The following is a 19,737-nucleotide window of genomic DNA, read 5'->3' on the forward strand; positions in this document are numbered from 1 at the left end:
ATAATTATAATCATGCATTGCATTTATAATAGCACCTTTCTTCACCAAGAATCCTAATGCTCTTATGAAATAAAGTGATTGTACTGTGTGTATGCTGCCTTAACTGAAAACGTATCCAACATCACAGCTCTGCCTGTAAATCATGCTTTAAAACATAAGGAGCCTAACTTTCCTACCAATCCATTGCATTTTCAGTGCCTTTTTTATTGTTAAATATGCCTCTGCTCATTCCTCCATAGAGCTTATAAAATGCTGTCCACCAAAATAAACGTTTAAGAAATCTGCAGCATTAGGCAATCTTCATAGGGGAACTCTTCATCTCATTTCTTTTCAGTGCTGCAGCCATTACAGGTACGTTTAGTTTCCCTTGATTTTTGAAAAAAACAAGACAAAAATCAGTGGCAGAAAGAAGACTCCTTAATGAATAATATTAGTATTTCAATGGTTCCATTCAGCCATTACTGTTGACACTCTGGGTGTGCAGAAAACATGAGGTAATCCCTCATTGCCCATTCTTGAGTGAAGCAGGAAGATGTATACTGTTTTCACTCAAGAAAGGTATGTGAGGTCAACCCTGGGAAAAAAATTCTTCAAATTAGCTCATGCTGCTTAATGTCATTAGACTATACATCCTGGCAATTTAGGCTAGGTATCTCAATTAAAAATAAACAAACAATCCCTACATCTTTATGTAGATGAACTAACAAAAGTCCTCTTAATTCTTGATTCAGTAAACACAGACAGGCTTGCAAGGCTCATATAGTTTTATTTAGGTCCACAGGGATGATCGCATCAGAAACTAAAATGTATGGAGAAGTGTTTAAGGGAGCTGGGTATTTCTTTAAATCCAAAAGTGAAAACTTTTCAATATGAACTTAATATGAATGATTCCTCTTTCTATTACTGCCCAAGGATTAAACACAGATGCTTTGGAGGAATTTGTTAGGAACTGGACAGTGAAATCCTTTCCACCATGTATGGCACATAGCCCCTGTAAATAGAGTGTATCCCATCACTGCCTTCATTACCTCAACATCTCTGAGCAATGGGGATAAGAGCACAAAATCTGTGCTACTCTCTGAGAATGCTGAGAAATGATTAACTTTTTTCTCTCTTAGGATCTGTGAGTATATTATTATTACTATTACTATTACTATTACTATTACTATTACTATTACTATTACTATTACTACTATTATTATTATTATTATTATTATTATTATTATTATTATTATTATTATTATTATTATTTTTAGCCAATGTAGATAGTAGAAGCAGCCAATATTGGCACTACTTACAAGTCCAGTGTCAAAATTTAATCAGTCTCTGTTCTTCTTGGTGTAGATTTTTATTTGTGGTCTTACAGTTAGTATTCTAATTATATCTATTGGCCCTTTTAATCATATCTAAAGATCAGAAAATAGGGAAAAGAGAAAGAATGGCAATCACTCATGATGAAAACAATGTCAGAGGAAGAAGTCAATCTGCATTTCTGAAAAACAAAGTCTGGAAACTATTTTTCCAGTAAAAACAAAACAAAACAAACCCAAATCTCTTGATGGCCAAGCATGGAAAATGCCAATTCCTTAGGTAAATGTTGTTAGTTAAAAGAATGAGAGAAAGATGGTGTTAGCTAAAATGTTTTGTGCATGGGTGATATAACAAGTTTTCTTTACCAGACAGATGTAATAACAATGCAAGCTGTAGGAATGCCCTGCCCTGTGAGTCAACAGACTGACAACATGGCTATTATTTGCCAGTTTAGAACAAGAAGCAGCAAATGATTTGGCCACAGGAGCTGAAACTACAGGGCTAACGTGGGTAAGAAAAATGGAAGTATGAATGCCGGAATATATCCAGGATGCCCTGTTGTTAACACTTCCACCTCTATGAAAAATACTATAAATACTGTATTGGCCACGAATAAGGAAGAATTGTAAATGTTGTCCAAGATTCCAAATTATTCACAGAAGGCATATGGAGACTTAACGGCAGCAAATACATGTCTTTTGTCTCAACTGTTATCAGCTCTTGCGCTTGCAGGTTATGGAAAAGGTGGCAGGTTCGTGCTTGATGCTCTATAGGGCCAATAGCACAGCCCTTGTCTTCCAACCCTTCCTGCCTCTTCTGAGCATCTCATGCTAGGACTGACACTCCCTGTGTGACCCTGTTATCCCAGAATAGGTGTAATTCGTAGGTGAAGGTAATTCAGAAAAAAAAGCTTTCTGAAGCTGGAAAGAGTGCGCTGAATTGGCTTTGCGCACAGACCCCTCTTAATTCCCAGATAAGAGCAAGCACCCGGGAAACCAATCAATGACAAGCAGCGCAGTTTAAATTCATACACACACCCTTAATCCAAATTCACTTCCGTAAGGAGATAAGCTTTCAGTAAGTTCACTGATCAACCAGTACAAGTGGAGAAAGCAGAACTGGAGGTGTGGTTTCACTATTTAGTTTATTTTCCAGGATTTACATTTAATTTAAGTCAAAGGTAAAATGAGAGAAGTGCTCCTATACTAGTTTCCATCAGAAATGTTTCTTTTTTAACAAGCCAGCATTTGCTGATAAACTCAGTTGAAAAAATAAACTGAGAACTAAGACATAAAATGGTTGCAAATTATAAACAACCAATGAAAAGGACAGGCTGAATATAAAGGAAAGAAAAAAAAAAGTGAGGAGCCTCACTAAGCAGCAGCTTTTCCAAAGCCAGGGGTGTCACTGGGAGTGGTTTTATTGTATATTTGAACCATTCAGGATGTTGGAAGATGTGCAATACATCCGACAAGCTTAGAGACAAAACCTCCAGCGACATTTAGTCCTGCAGAGACTTACCCTTGGTGGATCATCAAAAGAAACTGAATTCTTCTAAAAAAATAAGGAATCATTAGTAACATCACTGGGAGAAAACATGAATGCAGCTAGTTTTAGCCCATTTCTTAGGGAGTCTGTTGCACAGGAGCATTTCCAAATTGTGAATCTGAGCTACAGTTTAAAAGGGAGGAGATGGGTCCATCGTCTTTGCAACTAAGTTGCTTCTTTAAGTCTGGGTCATTTATACAGGAAAACAGTGGTCCTTGTCTAGCAGACCTGGATTTGTCTCATTACTCCTTTATTAGCATCTCCAATGAAAACATTAGAAGCCTTTTGCATCAATACCTTTTTGCAGCGTTGGTCCTTGTCATCTTCCACTGTATGTGTTTTGAGCAGTGCACAGCACTTTTCCAGACTCATGTAGATCTCCTGCTGCTTAGCAGGTAGATCCTGTCACTTATGCTGACATTGCAAACTTACTGAACTCCTAAATTTGTTCACCTTTGACAAGGAGCTCACTGGTAAGTGGTGAAAAAGACTCAGGGCTGGACATGGATAGGAAGAATAAAGTCCATAGTGCCTTAAAAGCCATTCAAAAGTGCTTGCTCAGTTACAGAACATGAAAGTTTTGTCTGGTAGTACTTTGTCCTGTTTTCAGAAATGCAATGACTTTAAATTGTAGCTGCTTCCTTGTAATTAACTAAGCACAAAAGCTGAACCCATGGAAATTGTACAGTAAGCACTACTGCTTACTGGTATACTGGAAAGAACAATGAGGGCACAGACTCCCATGCTAAAACCTAAGAGCCACACAATATACTGTATTTTGGGGTGATTCCATTGTGCTGGCATGTGATTTAGGGAGAAATAGTTGCTTTTGCCAACACAGAAACTAATTTTCTCCTGCCATTATATTTGGATCCCTTTTCACCTCTCCTGTGTACAGTGTTTGCTGAAGACTGCCTGGCCAGTTAAGCAGGAGGTTAGCTGTGCTGCAGCAGACGTGGAAAGCAATTAAATGATTTATTATCTCTATTGAATAGGGGGTTTGAAATGCAAACATTGTCCAGTGCAAGAACACCACTAGTGACACATAGTAGTTTGCTTCACTAATGTTTTCCTTTGGGACCTCCCAAAGCATGGCAGAATACTACTGGAGTAACACTTAGTCCCACAGGATATGCTATCCTGAAAAGAAAATATGGCTGAGCTAGGATGAAGGAGATGCAGTCACTTTTTTTGCAGTATGAACATCCAAGAGTGTCTGAATTTATGACAGTGAATTTCAAACAACATGTGAATCATGAAACAGAGGCAGTCTTACAAGCCTCCACATCTCTCTGTCAGGCACAGCAAAAAAAAGCCAGGTCACCTGATTTAACTTCAGGGTTTGAGATCGGCATGTTCATGGTGAAGAAACGGTCATAGATAAGATAAGGTGACATTCAGTGACATTACCGCAATTATAATAGAAATTATAAAGCTAGTGCTAAAAAAACAGTGTGGGAGCTGGGTAAGGAACAGTAGCCCAGGACGTAAGCTATGTTAAATGGTCAGTCTGGCAAAACTCCTGGACATACCATCGCAGCCATGATTTATGTCAAATCATGTACTGAAAGCAAGAGGATGAAGTTTAACTTGGCTCTCTATACAGAAATACGCCAACGGTCAGGAACATGTTCAAACAGGTAATATGGACTTTAATGTGCACTAAAAGCATCAACATGGTCCTCCTGACTTTTGCCACTAAAACTCATGTCCCTGGTCTACCTATGAAATTTGTTAAGAACCTCAAAGTGGAAGAGAGTTCTCAGGTCACCAGATTCCCTTCTTATATCTAGAAGGAATCATATCAAGTAATCTCTCATAAATGTATTGATCTCTACCTTAAACCCAATAGGTTTTTTGGCTTTGTTATTCCCTAAGAAAAATTGTTACAGGCCTTTCACTTTTGATGGCTTACAAACTATATCTGACTTCAGATTAAGAAAGAAAAAGCAAATACCTCTATAAAACCTGTTGATTATTCCACCCTTCTTGTATTGACTTTCTGGGTGCAGATGGTGTGTGCACCAAAATATGCAAATTGGCTCTTAATCCTTCACCTGAAAAAGCTCTATCAGCACCAGATCTTTTTGGTTCTCAACAAACATTCATATTTACAGACAGAAGGACTATGTGTGTAAATAGGAATTAGGAGAACTATAATACAGGATACATGAAATTGCAAGATTACTATACAATCAAATGGCTGGCTTTAGTACTAATAAATCTAATGCTTTACTGTAAACAAAAGAATAACTCTCTCTTCACACCATTTCTTTATTGTCTCGATTAAGTTCTGTTCACTTCAGTGAATTTTGTTCTGGCTCGTTCTGGCCTAAGTAAAAACAGCAACACCTGCAATAGCAACATAGGATTGTTTCAAGTGCACTTAAAGGTTAACACAATACATCCATAATAAGATATTCCATAACTGATGATATAAATGTATTGAGAGAATGTCATTAGTAATATGACTGCACTTAGACCCTGGTGCAAGCAGAAGAAAAAAAAAGGCTCTCAAAATACATACTAGAAAATAATAAATTATATCTAAAAAAATGAAAACACATTTAAGAATAGTTAAGTATAGCCATAAGGATTATAAATAAAATTCTCATCATGCTAAATATTCTGACTTTTAATGAAACAGAAGGACATCAAGTATTTATCTCCAGAACTGGTTTAAAAAGAATTTTTCTCCATGTTTCCCTTAAATCCAAAAATAATTTCCAGTAAATCAAGAAAATGTTTACCTAGGATTGACACATGGTCACACTGTGGCTTCTTTTCCTTAAAATTTCACCTTTGTGGATGCAGTTTAGTGTAATCCTCTATCAAAACATGAGAAAGCATCTCAGTACTTTTAGGTGTAACATAGACGTTTGGCTTTTAACTTGTTCTATTAATAGCTTCATTGTATTAATTGTGCTCTCTAGATATTGATAAGGAAAGATCAAGGCCTGCCAGAGTGAATGAACAGGCACGTTATAAAGTTTCATTCCTGGGATGCCTACAATACCCCTGGTATAGTTTAAAAGCCAGAGCATAAATAATATTATGAATACAGCAATATAGTAATCTAAGTCAGTTTTAAAAAAATTCACTTCTGTATTTTTTTCACCTTGGCAATTTGTCACATTTAAAAACACTGCAAAAGGTTCAGACCAAGGTTATTTTCTGGCCCAGTATTGCAAATCTTCGCTCAAAGAAAACCAGGTTTTATGTAAAATAAATAAGATATCATGCTGAATATTTGTAGTGAGCCCAGGAGTAACAATGTCACTGAAGGGGAAAGACAGATTTGCAAGAGCTTTCTGTTCCAGTGATGCAGTTATGCGTGAAGTTTTTTAACAGCAGAAATTACTACAACTTGCGGTTACTTTGCTAATAAGTAGCAAAGTTTCCTCTGCCTAAGAGGGGTGCAGAGCACCGCCATGCTTTTCACCGGTCTTTGTGTTTATTAAAAATAAAAGCCCCCAAAGTAACCATTACTGATTTTGAGTTTGGTGAATATAACTGCTGTTTGTTGCATGTTCTGTTAAAGAGTGTGTCTCTGTAGAGAAAAAGAATGCTTGCAATCATAGATTCATAGAGTGGTTTGGGTTGGAAGGGACCTTCAAAGATCATCTAGTCTAACAGCGCTGCCATGGGCAGGGGCATCTTTCACTAGATCAGATTGCTCAAAGCCCCATCCAACCTGACCTTGAACACTGCCAATGCTTGGACATCCACAACTTTTCTGGGAAACCTGTTCCAGTGTCTCACCACCGTTATCATAAAAAAATTCTTCCTTATATGCAATTTAAACCTACCCTCTTCCACTTTAAAACTGTTGTCCCTTGCCATGTCACTGCAGGCCCTGGTAAAAAGTCTTTCAATATCTTTCTTATAAACCCCCTTTATATATTGAAAGGCTGCTGTAAGGTCTCCCCAGAGCCTTGTCTTCTCCATGCTGGACAACCCCAACTCTCAGCCTCTCTTAGTAGGAGAGTTGTTCCAGCCCTCTGATCATTTTTGTGGCCTTCCTCCGGACCTAACAGGCCCATGTCTTTCTTGTGCTGGGGACCCCAGAGCTGGATGTAGTACTCCAGGTGGGGTCTCACAAGAATGGAGTGAAGGGGGAGAATCACCTCCTTCAACCTGCTGGCCTTGCTTCTTTTGATGCAGCCTAGGATGTGGTTTGCTTTCTGGGCTGCAAGCACACGTTGCCAGTTCATGCCCAATTTTTCATCCACCAGTATCCTCAAATCCTTCTCTGCAGTGCTGCTCTCAACATCTAATCACCCAGTCTACACTGATACTAGGGATTGCCCAATAGTTGTTGCAGCCTAAAGCAGACCCTCTCGAGGAAGGGGAGATGGCTCCTTTCCTGAGAGTAACTGCACAGGCTTAGCTGGGAGAAGATTTGGGAGGGCAAATATATCTAGACAGGGTGTGAAAGGTATGGGATGAGTGTGCAACAGGAGTGCAGACAGGGAGAGAAGGAGCAGGGGCTTTCTGCAGCTGAGAGCAGACCCAAAGCCAAACTTCAGGGGCAAGGGAGAGAAGGAGGCTTCCCAGGGACCCTGAAGAGACCTGGCAACCCTAGTGGTGCTGGCAGGGGGTGGACTGCGGAAAGAAGCCACTCTTCATGAACACAGCTGACAGCAGACCTGTTTAATCAAACCTTTTAAAATCAGATTCTCCCAACAGCTCTGCAGTTCCTCTGCTGAGAGTCACCCTGTTGCAGATTATTTTGTGCTCTAGTAATATCCAGCTGGAGGGACTGGAAGTATCTGGTATTTTTTTGGCATGGAAGAGCCCTTTTTACTTTAAAACCTTTCCACTTCAGTGAACTGGCTGGCTAGGGATCCTGTCACACCACGTTTCTGTCACATTATAACACTGCTTTCAATGTCAGCTCATATCAAATGACAGGTTGGGTTTTTCACAGAGAGCAAGGGCTTTTCTCACTTTCAGATTCTGCTGGTGTAAGCATATATTTCACTCTAAAGGACAGTACTGACCCATCTCATGTCTCCAGCTATAGTGCAGACTGAACACATAGCTAATTTGTATTTCCTTCAAAGCAAGCTGTGCAGACGAAGCAGGACCTGCTAGTCCAGTCAGAATCCATTAGCAACAAAGATTACATATTTCAATGTTTGCTCTGTTGTTTTGACTGCAGGAACAAGGAGAAACAGTTCTTAGTTACTAATAATCCCTTGCATGTGTTATTAACAGGCTATTTTGTTCAAGTAGTCGAAGCCTGTAGTGTTTTACAAGCTCCTTGTACAAAGTATTCATCTTTGCAGATGATAATGAAAAACTTTGGTTTTTATTGTTTTGTTAAGAGAATCTTTCTCAGGCAAGGCAGCCCACCTTATGAGGGAAATAAAAACTAAAAATGTAGTCCAGTTTTAATGCTGTAATAAAAAGCCGTGATTTAAAAAAAAAAAAAAAATGATTCCTGAATTATCCCAGGTTTATAAACTAGGAACTAGAAGAGAATCACGCCCAAAGCTATTAGAAACCAGAGAATTCGAAGTGATTCAGTACCAGTGAAATGTAACTATATTAGGGAATCCCCCAGTATCTACGACCAAGGGTGATAATACGCAGTGATGTAGAATTGTTCATCAAATAAAATAATGACTCATTTCTTTAGGATTTTTATAGAACAGACAATTTTGTTATCAGAAGTGCCATGCTATCCCAGGACAAATATTGGTCAGGTAGACATAAGACATAGTGGTAACACTCATGTCCAGGATGCAAAGAAACTCCTTGCACTGAGTCTTACTCTGCAGTGAAAAATCAACATCAAAAGCAAGCAGCTTAATTCATTAGTTATTAATAAAAACATGTCAGGAAAGTTGAGTACACTCTCAAGCATTGCTCTGAAAGCAAAATATGAGATCGCTGGGAAAACTTTGGGTTTTTAGCTTGGTTTTTTTTTCAGGTGTTTTTCAAGTCATTGAGCTTGAGGGAAAGGTGAATTAATAGGCACAGCTTCTGCTTGTGCCAGAAATCTTTGCATGACCAGTAGTCAAATACCTAATTATCCAATTACGAAAGTGTGGATGTAGGGTAAGAACGTGACTGAAACTGTTTTTCCTTTTACAAAGGCTATAGGAGTCTTTATTATAATCTAGTCTGAGCAGCACAAAAATGTCACCCAATCAACTACTTGCTGCTGGAAAGGCACAGGTGTCTTTAGGAAGATGTCCAGTCCAATTTGTTCGGTGATGGAGAAGAACAAACATCCACACTGGTGCCACAGGGGCTATTCTGGCTCTCAGCAAATAGCCTTCAGACAGGCACTTCACCATACAGGGCAAGCATTGCAGGCTATAAAAATTCTTTGAAGGACTTCCCAAACGAGTTATTTAGGAAGGCTGTGATGAATTGTAGCAGTTCCTGAAAATTTTCCTGGGGTAACAGTAAAGAAAGATGGATTTATAGTACATGTCACATGCCCAGGAAATTTTTTCCATGCCTAACCTGAAATGACTGCACCTGAAAAAGCCAGAGAACATCATCAAGAGCAAACAGAAAGTGTAAGTGGGCAAGCTAGAAGTAAGTTGGGGTGCTTGGGGATGTAAAGGTATCTGCTGTGGTCCTTGAGAGAAATAGCCCTGGGGGAAAAGCTAATTCCAGGCCATAAAGTAGCAGCTGGTATGGCTACATTGCACTTTGGTAGCCTTTTGTTTATAGAACAATGCTTACTGAGGGTCAGATTAAAATCTGGTTTTAAGCCAGGTTTTTATGGCATTAAGAGAAATGGATCAGTAAATATAGAAAAATGTCTGGATATGTAAAGAAGTGAAGGCAAGATGCTGTAAAGCAGTGGCAATGGACTTCTCTCATGACCAGCTTTGAATAGCAGTGTAGGGAGAGGTGGTGACACGGCAAAAGAACATTTCAGAGGTGGAACATAAAAGGGTTTATCCACTTCTTCAGTGGCCTTCAGAAATTCAAGCTCAATCTAACTTACATATTAAAAACATACAGGAATGGCAGCAAACTCCCTGCCTGCTAAGTTAGCCTAATTTTAAGCTCCCTTTGATTTGCTGCAGTCATGCTAAGGGACATCGGTGTAGGTCAAAATATGACTCACTCTGTATCAGGTTTGAGAATGAGATCAGTTACTAAGCTCCTACATTAAGGAGCTGGAAGCCACTGCGTGGCAGGAAAACTATGATGTGGTTGCCATCATGGAAACAGGGTGGGATGACTCACGCAACTGGAGTGCTGCAATGGATGGCTACAAGCTCTTTAGAAAGGATAGGCAAGGAAGGAGAGGTGGTGGGGTAGCCTTGTATGTTAGAGAGTGTTTTGAATGTCTAGAGCTCAGCGAAGGTAATGATAAAGTTGAGTGCTTATGGGTAAAGATCAGAGGGAAGGCTAGTAAGGCCTTATAGACCACCCAACCAAGATGAGGAAACAGATGAAGTATTCTACAAGCGGTTGGCTGAAGTCTCACAATCTCTAGCCCTTGTTCTCATGGGAGACTTCAACTTACCAGATATCTGCTGGAAATACAACACAGCAGAGAAAAGCAGTCTCAGAGGTTCCTGGAGTGTGTAGAAGATAACTTTGTGATGCAGCTGGTAAGCGAGCCAACCAGGGGAGGTGCCCCACTGGACCTGCTCTTTACGAACAGAGAAGGACTGGTGGGTGATGCAGTGGTCGGAGGCTGTCTTGGGCTCAGCGACCATGAAATGATAGAGTTTTCAATTCTTGGAGAAGTAAGGAGGGGGGTCAGCAAGACCGCTACCCTGAACTTTAGAAGGGCAGACTTTGGATTGTTTAGGAGTCTGGTTAACAGAGTCCCTTGGGAGGCAGCCCTGAAGGGCAAAGGAGTCCAAGAAGGTTGGATGTTATTTAAGAAGGAAGTCTTAAAGACACAGGAGCATGTGACGTAAGACAAGCAGGCGGGGGAGAAGACCAGCCTGGCTGAACAGAGAGCTTTGGCTGGAACTCAGGAAAAAAAGAAGAAAAGAAGAGCTTACCACCTTTGGAAGAAGGGGCAGGCAACTCAGGGGGACTACAAGGATGTAGTGAGGTTATGCAGGGAGAAGATTAGAAATGCGAAGGCCCAGCTAGAACTTAAACTGGCCACCGCAGTTAAAGATAACAAAAAATGTTTTTACAAGTATATCAGCAACAAAAGCCAAGGAGAATCTCCCTCCTTTGTTGGATTCAGAGGGAAACATTGCCACAAAGGATGAGGAGAAGGTTGAGGTACTTAATGCCTTCCTTGCCTCAGTCTTTAATAGTCAGACTGGTCATCCTCAGGGTTTTCAGGCCCCTGAGCTGGGAGTTGGAGATAGGATGCAGAATAAAGCCCCAGTTATCAAAGAGGTAACAGTCACCGACTCGCTCCTCCATCTGAATGCCCACAAGTCTTTGGGGACAGATGGGATCTATCCAAGGATACTGAGGGAGCTGGCAGAGGAGCTTGCCAAGCCACTTTCCATCATTTATCAGCAGTCCTGGTCAAACGGGGAGGTCCCAGCTGACTGGAAGTTAGCAAATGTGACACCCATCTACAAGAAGGGTCGGAAGGAGGATTCGGGGAACTACAGGCCAGTCAGCCTGACCTCGGTGCCAGGGAAGATCATGGAGCAGATCATCCTGAGTGCCATTACACGGCACGTGTGGGACAACCGGGGGATCAGGCTCAGCCAGCATGGGTTTATGAAAGGGAGGTCCTGCTTGACTAACCTGATCTCCTTCTGTGACAAGGTGACCCACTTAGTGGATGAGGGAAAGGCTGTGGATGTTGTCTACTTGGACTTTAGTAAGGCCTTTGACACAGTCTCCCACAGCATTCTCCTGGAGAAGCTGGCTGCTCATGGCTTGGATGAGTGCACTCTGGGCTGGGTAAAAAGCTGGCTGGACGGCCAAGCCCAGAGAATGGTGGTGAATGGAGTCAAGTCCAGTTGGCGGCCGGTCACAAGTGGTGTTCCCCAGGGCTCAGTATTGGGGCTGGTCCTGTTCAATATCTTCATTGATGATCTGGATGAGGGGATTGAGTGCACCCTCAGTAAGTTTGCAGATGACACCAAGTTGGGTGGAAGTGTTGATGTGCTGGAGGGTAGGACAGCCCTACAGAGGGACCTGGACAGGCTGGATCGATGGGCCAGGGCCAACTGTACAAGATTCAACAAGGCTAAGTGTTGGGTCCTGCACTTGGGTCACAACAACTCCATGCAATGCTACAGGCTTGGGGAGGAGTGGCTGGAGAGCTGCCTGGCAGAAAAGGACCTGGGGTTGTTGATTGACAGCCGCCTGAACATGAGTCAGCAGTGTGCTCAGGTGGCCAAGAGGGCCAATGGCATCCTGGCTTGTATCAGGAATAGTGTGGCCAGCAGGACCAGGGAGGTGATAGTGCCCCTGTACTCAGCACTGGTGAGACTACACCTCGAATACTGTGTTCAGTTTTGGGCCCCTCACTAGAAGAAGGACACTAAGGTGCTGGAGCATGTCCAAAGAAGGGCAACGAAGCTGGTGAAGGGCCCAGAGAACAAGTCGAGGAGCAGCTGAGGGAGCTGGGGTTGTTTGGTCTGGAGAAGAGGAGGCTGAGGGGAGACCTTATTGCTCTCTACAGCTATCTGAAAGGAGGTTGTAGTGAGGTGGGGGTTGGTCTCTTCTCCCTAGTAACAAGCGACAGGACAAGAGGAAATGGCCTCAAGCTGCGCCAGGGGAAGTTTAGGTTGGATATTAGAAAAAATTTCTTCACCGAAAGGGTAGTCAGGCACTGGAACAGGCTGCCCAGGGAAGTGATTGAGTCTCCCTCCCTGGAGGTATTTAAAAGATGAGTAGACGTGGTGCTTGAGGACATGGTTTAGTGGTGGACTTGGCAGTGATAGGTTAATGGTTGGACTTGATGATCTTAAGGGTCTTTTCCAACCTTAATGATTCTATGATTCTATGATTTAAAAAAGCAAGAGAGTAAAGGGAAAATTCACAAGACTACTACAAATGTTAAAAGTAAGGTGAAGCCCTAGCCAAAGAACGTATCAAAAAATAATGAAACTGTTCTCAGCATCATTCTTATTAGAGATCAGGGTGAAAGGGTGTTTCACTGAAAACTGTGAGGATGGTTAAGATGTTCAAGGCAGGACATGGGGTTGGCAGAATTTGCAGTAAATATCTGGCACTTCCTGTTACAAATACATAAAATTGGCATTTGGGATCAACTTCTTACATTGTTTTAAAGGATTTAGATGAGATACTTACCTTAGACTGCTATGAAATCAAAAGAGGGAGAGGTGAGGGCATTTCCAGAAGACAGCTGAGCTCTCAGGTAAGATGCATATCAATTTTCTGTAACTACACAGAAAGATTACAGTGCCTCAAGTCCTAAACTATACATATGGTTTTTAGGTAGATGGTATAAACTGGAGCCTACCCACACAGTCTTCTTTGATTTCTTCACTCATATCAATGGGAGACCTCACTGGACTGGATCCTCTGGAGGATCAGTAATTAAATAATTTTCTTTCCAACAAGGGTGATATTTTAACAACAGGCCTTCACAGAAAGCAAACTCGAGTGAAACAGGGATATCTATAAACAGAGGTGTCAGCTTACAGTTACAGGAAGCCACTGGACAGATTCCCTTTGAATTAAAAAAATTCATTAAATTAAAGCTAGCATATCAATTAAACTGCCTTAGAGACTACTGATGGAAACTGGGTCTTCACACCTAGAGAAAAGTAAACTGCATAAGAAATTACAACCTCTCTGTAGCTTCATTATCAAACCCTGGCCTACTTTTGATATAAAGCCAATTGCCTGGGCACACCACAGATGGGGTTGCTTTCCTGAGAGAGTGATTGCTGTTGTCAAAGAATTAAATGGATGTGAGAATGGCCTTGTACAAGGTAAACTGAGACTCCATTGTTGCCCTAAAGATACTGAATAATCAGATCCTTTGAAGTGTAAAAACCAGAAAGATTTTCACAACTGATACCTTTTTCTTGGTGTCTTTGGTAAATTGTCACAGTTTTTTCTCCTAAAGGATACAAAAGTGAGCCCCTTCAAGTTTGCAAATACCATATACTACTGCAAAAAAGGCTTTATAAACTTAAATGTTACAATCACATAAAAGAAACAAAGGTCCACCTTTATCCTTATCTTAGATCAGAAAGGACATATAAACAAGGCCAAGAACATGTATTTGAGCACGTAAACCTGTAGAAGAGTCAGGCACAGCTCTCAGACCACCCAATGCTTGGTATCCCCCTTACCTGTAGGATGATCCATCGAATTTACCAGATTATTTTATTTTCTGGTTCATTACTAATCCGACAACTTTCCTGAGTGATATTTAGACAATTTTTTTTCATATTTACATTGCAACTTTCTCATTCTAATTGTTAAGCCTGTACGCTGAAACAAAATAGGTGCAGCATTCTTTTAAACAATCCTTTCTGTATTAGAGGGCATTTACAGTTCACAGTCTTTGTTTTCAGCTCAAGATTCTAGATACCAGAATAGATTGATATCGATACAGCACTCTGTAGATAGCACTAGAGGACCGATTCCATGGCAAGGGGATCCGTTCAGTGGAAGTTTGTAAAAGAACAATGCCTCTCCCCAAATAAAAATCCAGAGCACACCTTTAATTTTCTTTTTCTTCTTGCAAACACCAATAATTGGTAACAAAAGCCAAACAAAAATTTAGCTAAACTACGTCAAAGTAGTGTTGGGACCTGACCTTTCCAAGCCACAAACCAATAGGCAAGTCAGAGTTCATCTCATCTCATAATTGCAACGCAGGCTCAGAGCATACCAGTGACGTGATAAAGTGTCTTAGGTTGTTCACCTGACAAGAGGTAGTATCTCCAGCAAATATTTATTTTAGCGATATGTGACAGTACTTCCTGGTGTATTGCCTCAGAACTGTTCAGTGAGTGGGAGTACCATCCTCGCATGATAAGAAAAGAATGGCTACAGGCTGAAACCAGCTGAGCCCTGGCCCAACTGGCTCAGCTGAATGCTGGTTCTCCTGGGGTTGCCCTATTGAAGTGGATGCTGGTGTAAAGAATTCACGCAAAAGGAAGAAACAGTACTTGGAACAATGCCACTGATTTTTCTTGAGTTACGCCAGGGAAATGTTTGACTTGCAGAGACTAGTCACTAACTGGAAGACATAGCCTGGGGCTACAGATGAGAGCTTGACCATGCACACGTGAGAAGCAGCCACACAACAGCAGCAGCAGGATCATGCTCAAGTAAAGCGTTCACACGGAAGCTTTTCCTGGAAGAGTTGCCTGTGTTCAACTTTGCCAGTTCTGGTGGGGGGTTGTGACAACAGCCTAAAGAAGGACACACATACTTTAGCTGCAGATGGGAAAGGTTTCTGATTGTGTTCTTGCTAAGCCATCCTGCTGAGAATGACTGATTTGCAGCGTTTACATAAGTGTGTATCTGACTACTTACAGAGTCTGTTTACTCTTCTGATGACAAAAACACTCAAGAATGATTTCTTCACCCTCAGGGAAAGGCAAAGAGGAAAGAAAGGAATGTCCTTTTTTGCTGCTCTTCTTTGCATTGTAAAACCATGCATGCCCTTGATTTGTATCAGTAAGAATGTTTTCTGGGCTAATGTGAAATCTATACCTGAGCTTCACTGTCAAGAAATTGCAACACATGCCTTCTAAGAGAGTTCCATTGCACTGACAGTTAACTGAATTATTTGGAGATTCCTATCATTTATAATCAAACAAACTGTTCCACTGACTAGTTAGGTTTGATTTGATAATCCTTATCAGTCCCTTCCAACTTGAGATGTTCTATGATTCTAAGGTTCTATACTTCACTACTTCAGCACAAACGCCTCGTCTGATTTTGTTGTCCATGTTTCCCAAAGATACCTGCAGTGCGCCTATTACCATTGTGATAGTTAGGTACACCCAGCATCTCTTTTATTGTTTATAAAGAAACAGAATAAAAGCAAAGGATAAAATTCACCTCCTCTGACTGCAGCTGTCTAAGCCGGCTACCCTGGTTCTCAAAATACCCAGTGGTGAGAAACTGATAACTTCCCAAGGGCTCTTACACCACTCTTAGGCTGAGACAAATCATTCCAGAAAGGGGCTGGAGAACGGGTTAGTTAAAACAATCTGAGCTGAATCCGCAGAGGCATAATACAGACTGCCCTATTGCATCACAGTAATGACCCAACAAGCATGGGACTCTCAGCTGAGAGCAGAGAAAAACATGTACCTTTCAACTCCTATGCCTATTCAAAGTCAAGGATTCCCACAATTTTATTTTAAGATCAGTAACACGATAATGAAACAGTACACATGAAAGTAACATGATATCAACTGAAATGATTTATTATGAAAAAGAATTAAATTAAAGATTACTTGGGGCTCAATAGCTGCAGCATTTTAAAATGGAAAGCTAAAGGTTAATGCACTTCATATCTACTCGGTCAGTTCAAAAGAATTCCCTTCAAAACAATTCCCAAAAGCCCACACACAGCAGGCTGCAGGACACTTTACTCTAAAGAAGTCACAGTCCTCAGTTCTCTTTCAGGTCACAAGAGACCAAATTGCTCAAGTAGCAGAAGCATCTGCCTTTCTTGTGTACTCTGAAGGTGCTTGTTGGACCATTATGAATCCTGTCCACATAAGACACTGTCACCAGTACCATTGGACGTGCTAGCTGGGAGTCAATTGCTTATAACACAAATCATAGTCATGTAACCAATAGTGAGATCGAACATCAGTCTCTCACCTGACACACAGCTCAGAGTTTGATGTTGGCAAATAATGAAAAACACCAGTGAGATAAGGACTCACAATAAGGGTGTAAATATAGTAATTTTGTAATGTATCTGTAAAACATGTTTTTACACTCCTGATTTAGTGCTCACTGTACAGAAAGAAAAAAGCACCTTGCTTTCCTTCAGTGACCCATAGTCACAGCCAAAGTAGGTTCAGGACCACTGGGGAGAAGAATACAAATGTGTTCCTGATCCGAGTCCTGCCTTTCCAACTGAACCGCAGCTGTGGAAGTGATTGCTGTTTCCCTTCTAAGGGAAATGAAGTGATGTGTGTGGTTATGGTTTTACAGTGTGCACTTTCTTAAGGCAGGACTTTTGAAAGGCATCAGCTGTCTCTAGAGTTTCTTGTCATAACCTTGGTTTATACACCACTATGGGATTAAAGACATTAGCCACCTTGCACTGTTAGCAGCACACTGAAACAGGAGAACAAGTCCTCTTTGAAATGCAGTTTATTCTACAAACATTTAGAGTAAAATCTTTAGCTAATTTCCATAACTGCATATAATACCAGAAGGAAAAAGCACAAGAGAGAGGTATGGTCATTTGAAGGTTACTCACAGCTGTTTTCTAAACTACTCACTTGCTAGGGAAGCATTAAATGGGAGCTGGAATGTTTCCTTTAGTTTATGCTCATGTTCTCCTCTTTGAGCATTTTGTTTCCACACATCCACATTCATCTACATGCACATATGTGAACTGGACTGTCTTATGCTCAGAGCAAATCAGTTCCACCTTCACTTCATGGCTCCTTTTTTCATGGCAGCAAATGCATTTGTGTTCCATTTCACTGGCCTCAAAGGAATACCTATAGAAATGAGATTTCACATCAGTCTGCTGCCTGTTGTCTTCCCAAACTGACACATATTTACTGCTCCAAATGGAGGTACTTCTAAGGAGCAGAGGAGCAAAATTTCCTATCTATTTTTCTGCTTATTCATAACAGTCTTTCCTCAGGACACTACTAGCCATGCAGGGCCAGATCCTCTGACACCAATGGGGAAAATCCCAGTAACTTCAGTGGATTTTGGATTAGGGCCATTCTGGCAAGACAGAAAGGAACAATTCATGCAGAGACCAAAGAGCAGGAAAAAATTCCACTACAGAGCTGTTCAAAAACTACATAAGGACATGTTTAAGAGCAGGTAGTTAATAAATTTAGCTGGTGCCTTTTCAAAGGGACCAATTTTCCTAACTAAGATAAGGCACTTCTGTCACACTAAAAACATTTAGTCACATTGCTAATGACTGCTGTTCTGCACACTCAGTTTCCCAACCAGGTCCTTTTAAACAGCAGGAAGGGGACAAACAACTGCAGCCCATTGGCAACAAGAACCCAGGAAGACCAGACATGGGGAAGGACAGAGAAAGATTTCCTACTTACACAGAATAGGTACTGCACGTCCCTTCACAAAAGGGCACTGGAACTGGAGCTGCTGACTTACAGTTGTTGTGGACGATATACTGCTCTTTCACATTGCGTTTGCATTTATGTGGCAGGTCGATACCTGTGTAGGAGAACACTTCTGTTTGTTAGACTTCTTCAGACTGGGGAGTAAATGTTTTGAAAGGTATCTGCTAGGAAACCAAGGACAGATCATCCTACTAAAACTTTTTACAGTTCAAATGCATAACCAAAAAAACAAACGAGAGTGCAAAAAGGCACTAACTCAGCAAAGCAATTTCCTGCTGGTCAAGGCACTTTTCTATTTGTGGACCAGCTTAAATGAAGACTTATGTATAAGTTCATGTAAAGATACTGTTGAACCAAGACCTAAAGGGGACATGAAGGGTTTGGGTTTTTTAAAATTGCTATAAATGACATTTGTGACTCTATAACAACCTATGATTTCTGGGTGGGTGCTACAGAAAAAAAGACACTTTTTTCCATGCAGTTTCCAGATGGAAGAATACAGAGCATATTTTCTACAATTTTTTTTATCAGGAGTATAGTTCAAACTAAGAGTATTTCAGCAAAGAATTTTAGTGTCCCCATTGGAAGAATGAGGCAGATTTTTAGCCTCAGCTGTGAGTGGATTTCTAACCTCAGCTGTGAAGCACAAAACAGCTCTGCTGCTGTAAGAACAGCCTTCCACTCTGGAAACTGCAGACTCTCAGCGTATGCAGAAACTGGACTACAAGCAAAGGAGAACCTAACAGTATTGGAACAGAGAATCAGTGATTCAATGCACTCACATGTCTTACAACAGCCATCTGAAGTCACATCAACTGTCCCCTGTATTGAAAGCAAACATAACCAGAACAGTTCAGATGCACATATTGCTAAGCAGCTAGTAGCAATGATGAGAGTTCAGGTATATTCCCTCATCTCTAACCAACACAGACTCCTCGTCAGACCTATTTGTGTACCAATTATATATAAAACTGCTTAAAAAAAATCCACCAAGGAAGGGAGTGAAATTTCTTAAAACTCTATGTCTTTCAGAAGGCAGGTAAGATGTCCTGTAACAGATGCCTGACTTATGTAGGTCATATTGAAGCCAGCACAAAAAACCCAGCCCCAGAGAATGACAGCTGATCCTGGGATTGAACAGCCTGACCTGTGCAGAACCTACCCCAAAGCTAATTCAAGTCAATGGCTGTCTTTGTCCCTGCTTTGGTTTTCAGATTTGCTGTGAAGCCCCACAACGCTTCTGAAAGTTACTGGAAACGACTAATTGCTGGAAGCCAGGTCATGAATGATACCCCTTGCTCATTCATGTACCACTTTGCTTAGTGATGCACCACATATCAGAAGACGCTGTGTTCATCGGTTCCCCCAGGGGTCCATGGTGCATTACCATTTGCTCAATTGCATTTAGTAACACTGGTGTTTCTCAAGTGATGAAAAATCCCACCTTGCTATTGCCCCAATACTCTGCTCTTTCAAGTTCTGGTGCTTATCCCACAACAAGTAAAATGTGTGGGTTGTTTGCAAATAGTTTTGGTTTACTTCGATGGGACACTCCATTCAGGGCTGAAAAAGCACATTTCCTTCAAACAAGGGTGATCGGTTCAGAAAGATCAAGAAATACTGAAGTGGCTAGTTCAAAACAGTGAAGAAAACTCCCAGACCAGCAGCAGGGCTTATT

General features: G+C 41.1%; 1 protein-coding gene across 5 annotated transcripts in view; it reads right to left on the minus strand.

Moving 5' to 3' along the window:
• Positions 1–247: 247 nt before the first annotated feature.
• LOC104021080 (mucin-5B) overlaps positions 248–19,737 on the minus strand; it is a 64,212-nt gene continuing 44,722 nt past the window's right edge. For 3 of the 5 annotated variants that reach the window (XM_087745805.1, XM_087745807.1, XM_087745806.1), the window contains 3 exons: positions 18,842–18,881; positions 18,030–18,153; positions 16,178–17,453 (listed from right to left, as the gene is read on the minus strand). In XM_087745805.1, the coding sequence (XP_087601931.1) occupies positions 17,279–17,453; positions 18,030–18,153; positions 18,842–18,881 (339 nt within the window). In that variant the 3' untranslated portion in view covers positions 16,178–17,278. Of the gene's footprint in view, positions 367–1,298; positions 1,407–9,106; positions 9,268–13,083; positions 13,177–16,177; positions 17,454–18,029; positions 18,154–18,841; positions 18,882–19,737 lie in introns of those variants that run through there. The other 2 variants (XR_015701870.1, XR_015701869.1) reach the window with 2 other exon arrangements.

This window comes from Nipponia nippon, unplaced genomic scaffold (genome assembly GCF_047370975.1).
Source record: "Nipponia nippon isolate SJK-2023a ecotype South Korea unplaced genomic scaffold, ASM4737097v1 scaffold_10, whole genome shotgun sequence".
In the NCBI taxonomy this organism is placed as follows: domain Eukaryota; kingdom Metazoa; phylum Chordata; class Aves; order Pelecaniformes; family Threskiornithidae; genus Nipponia; species Nipponia nippon.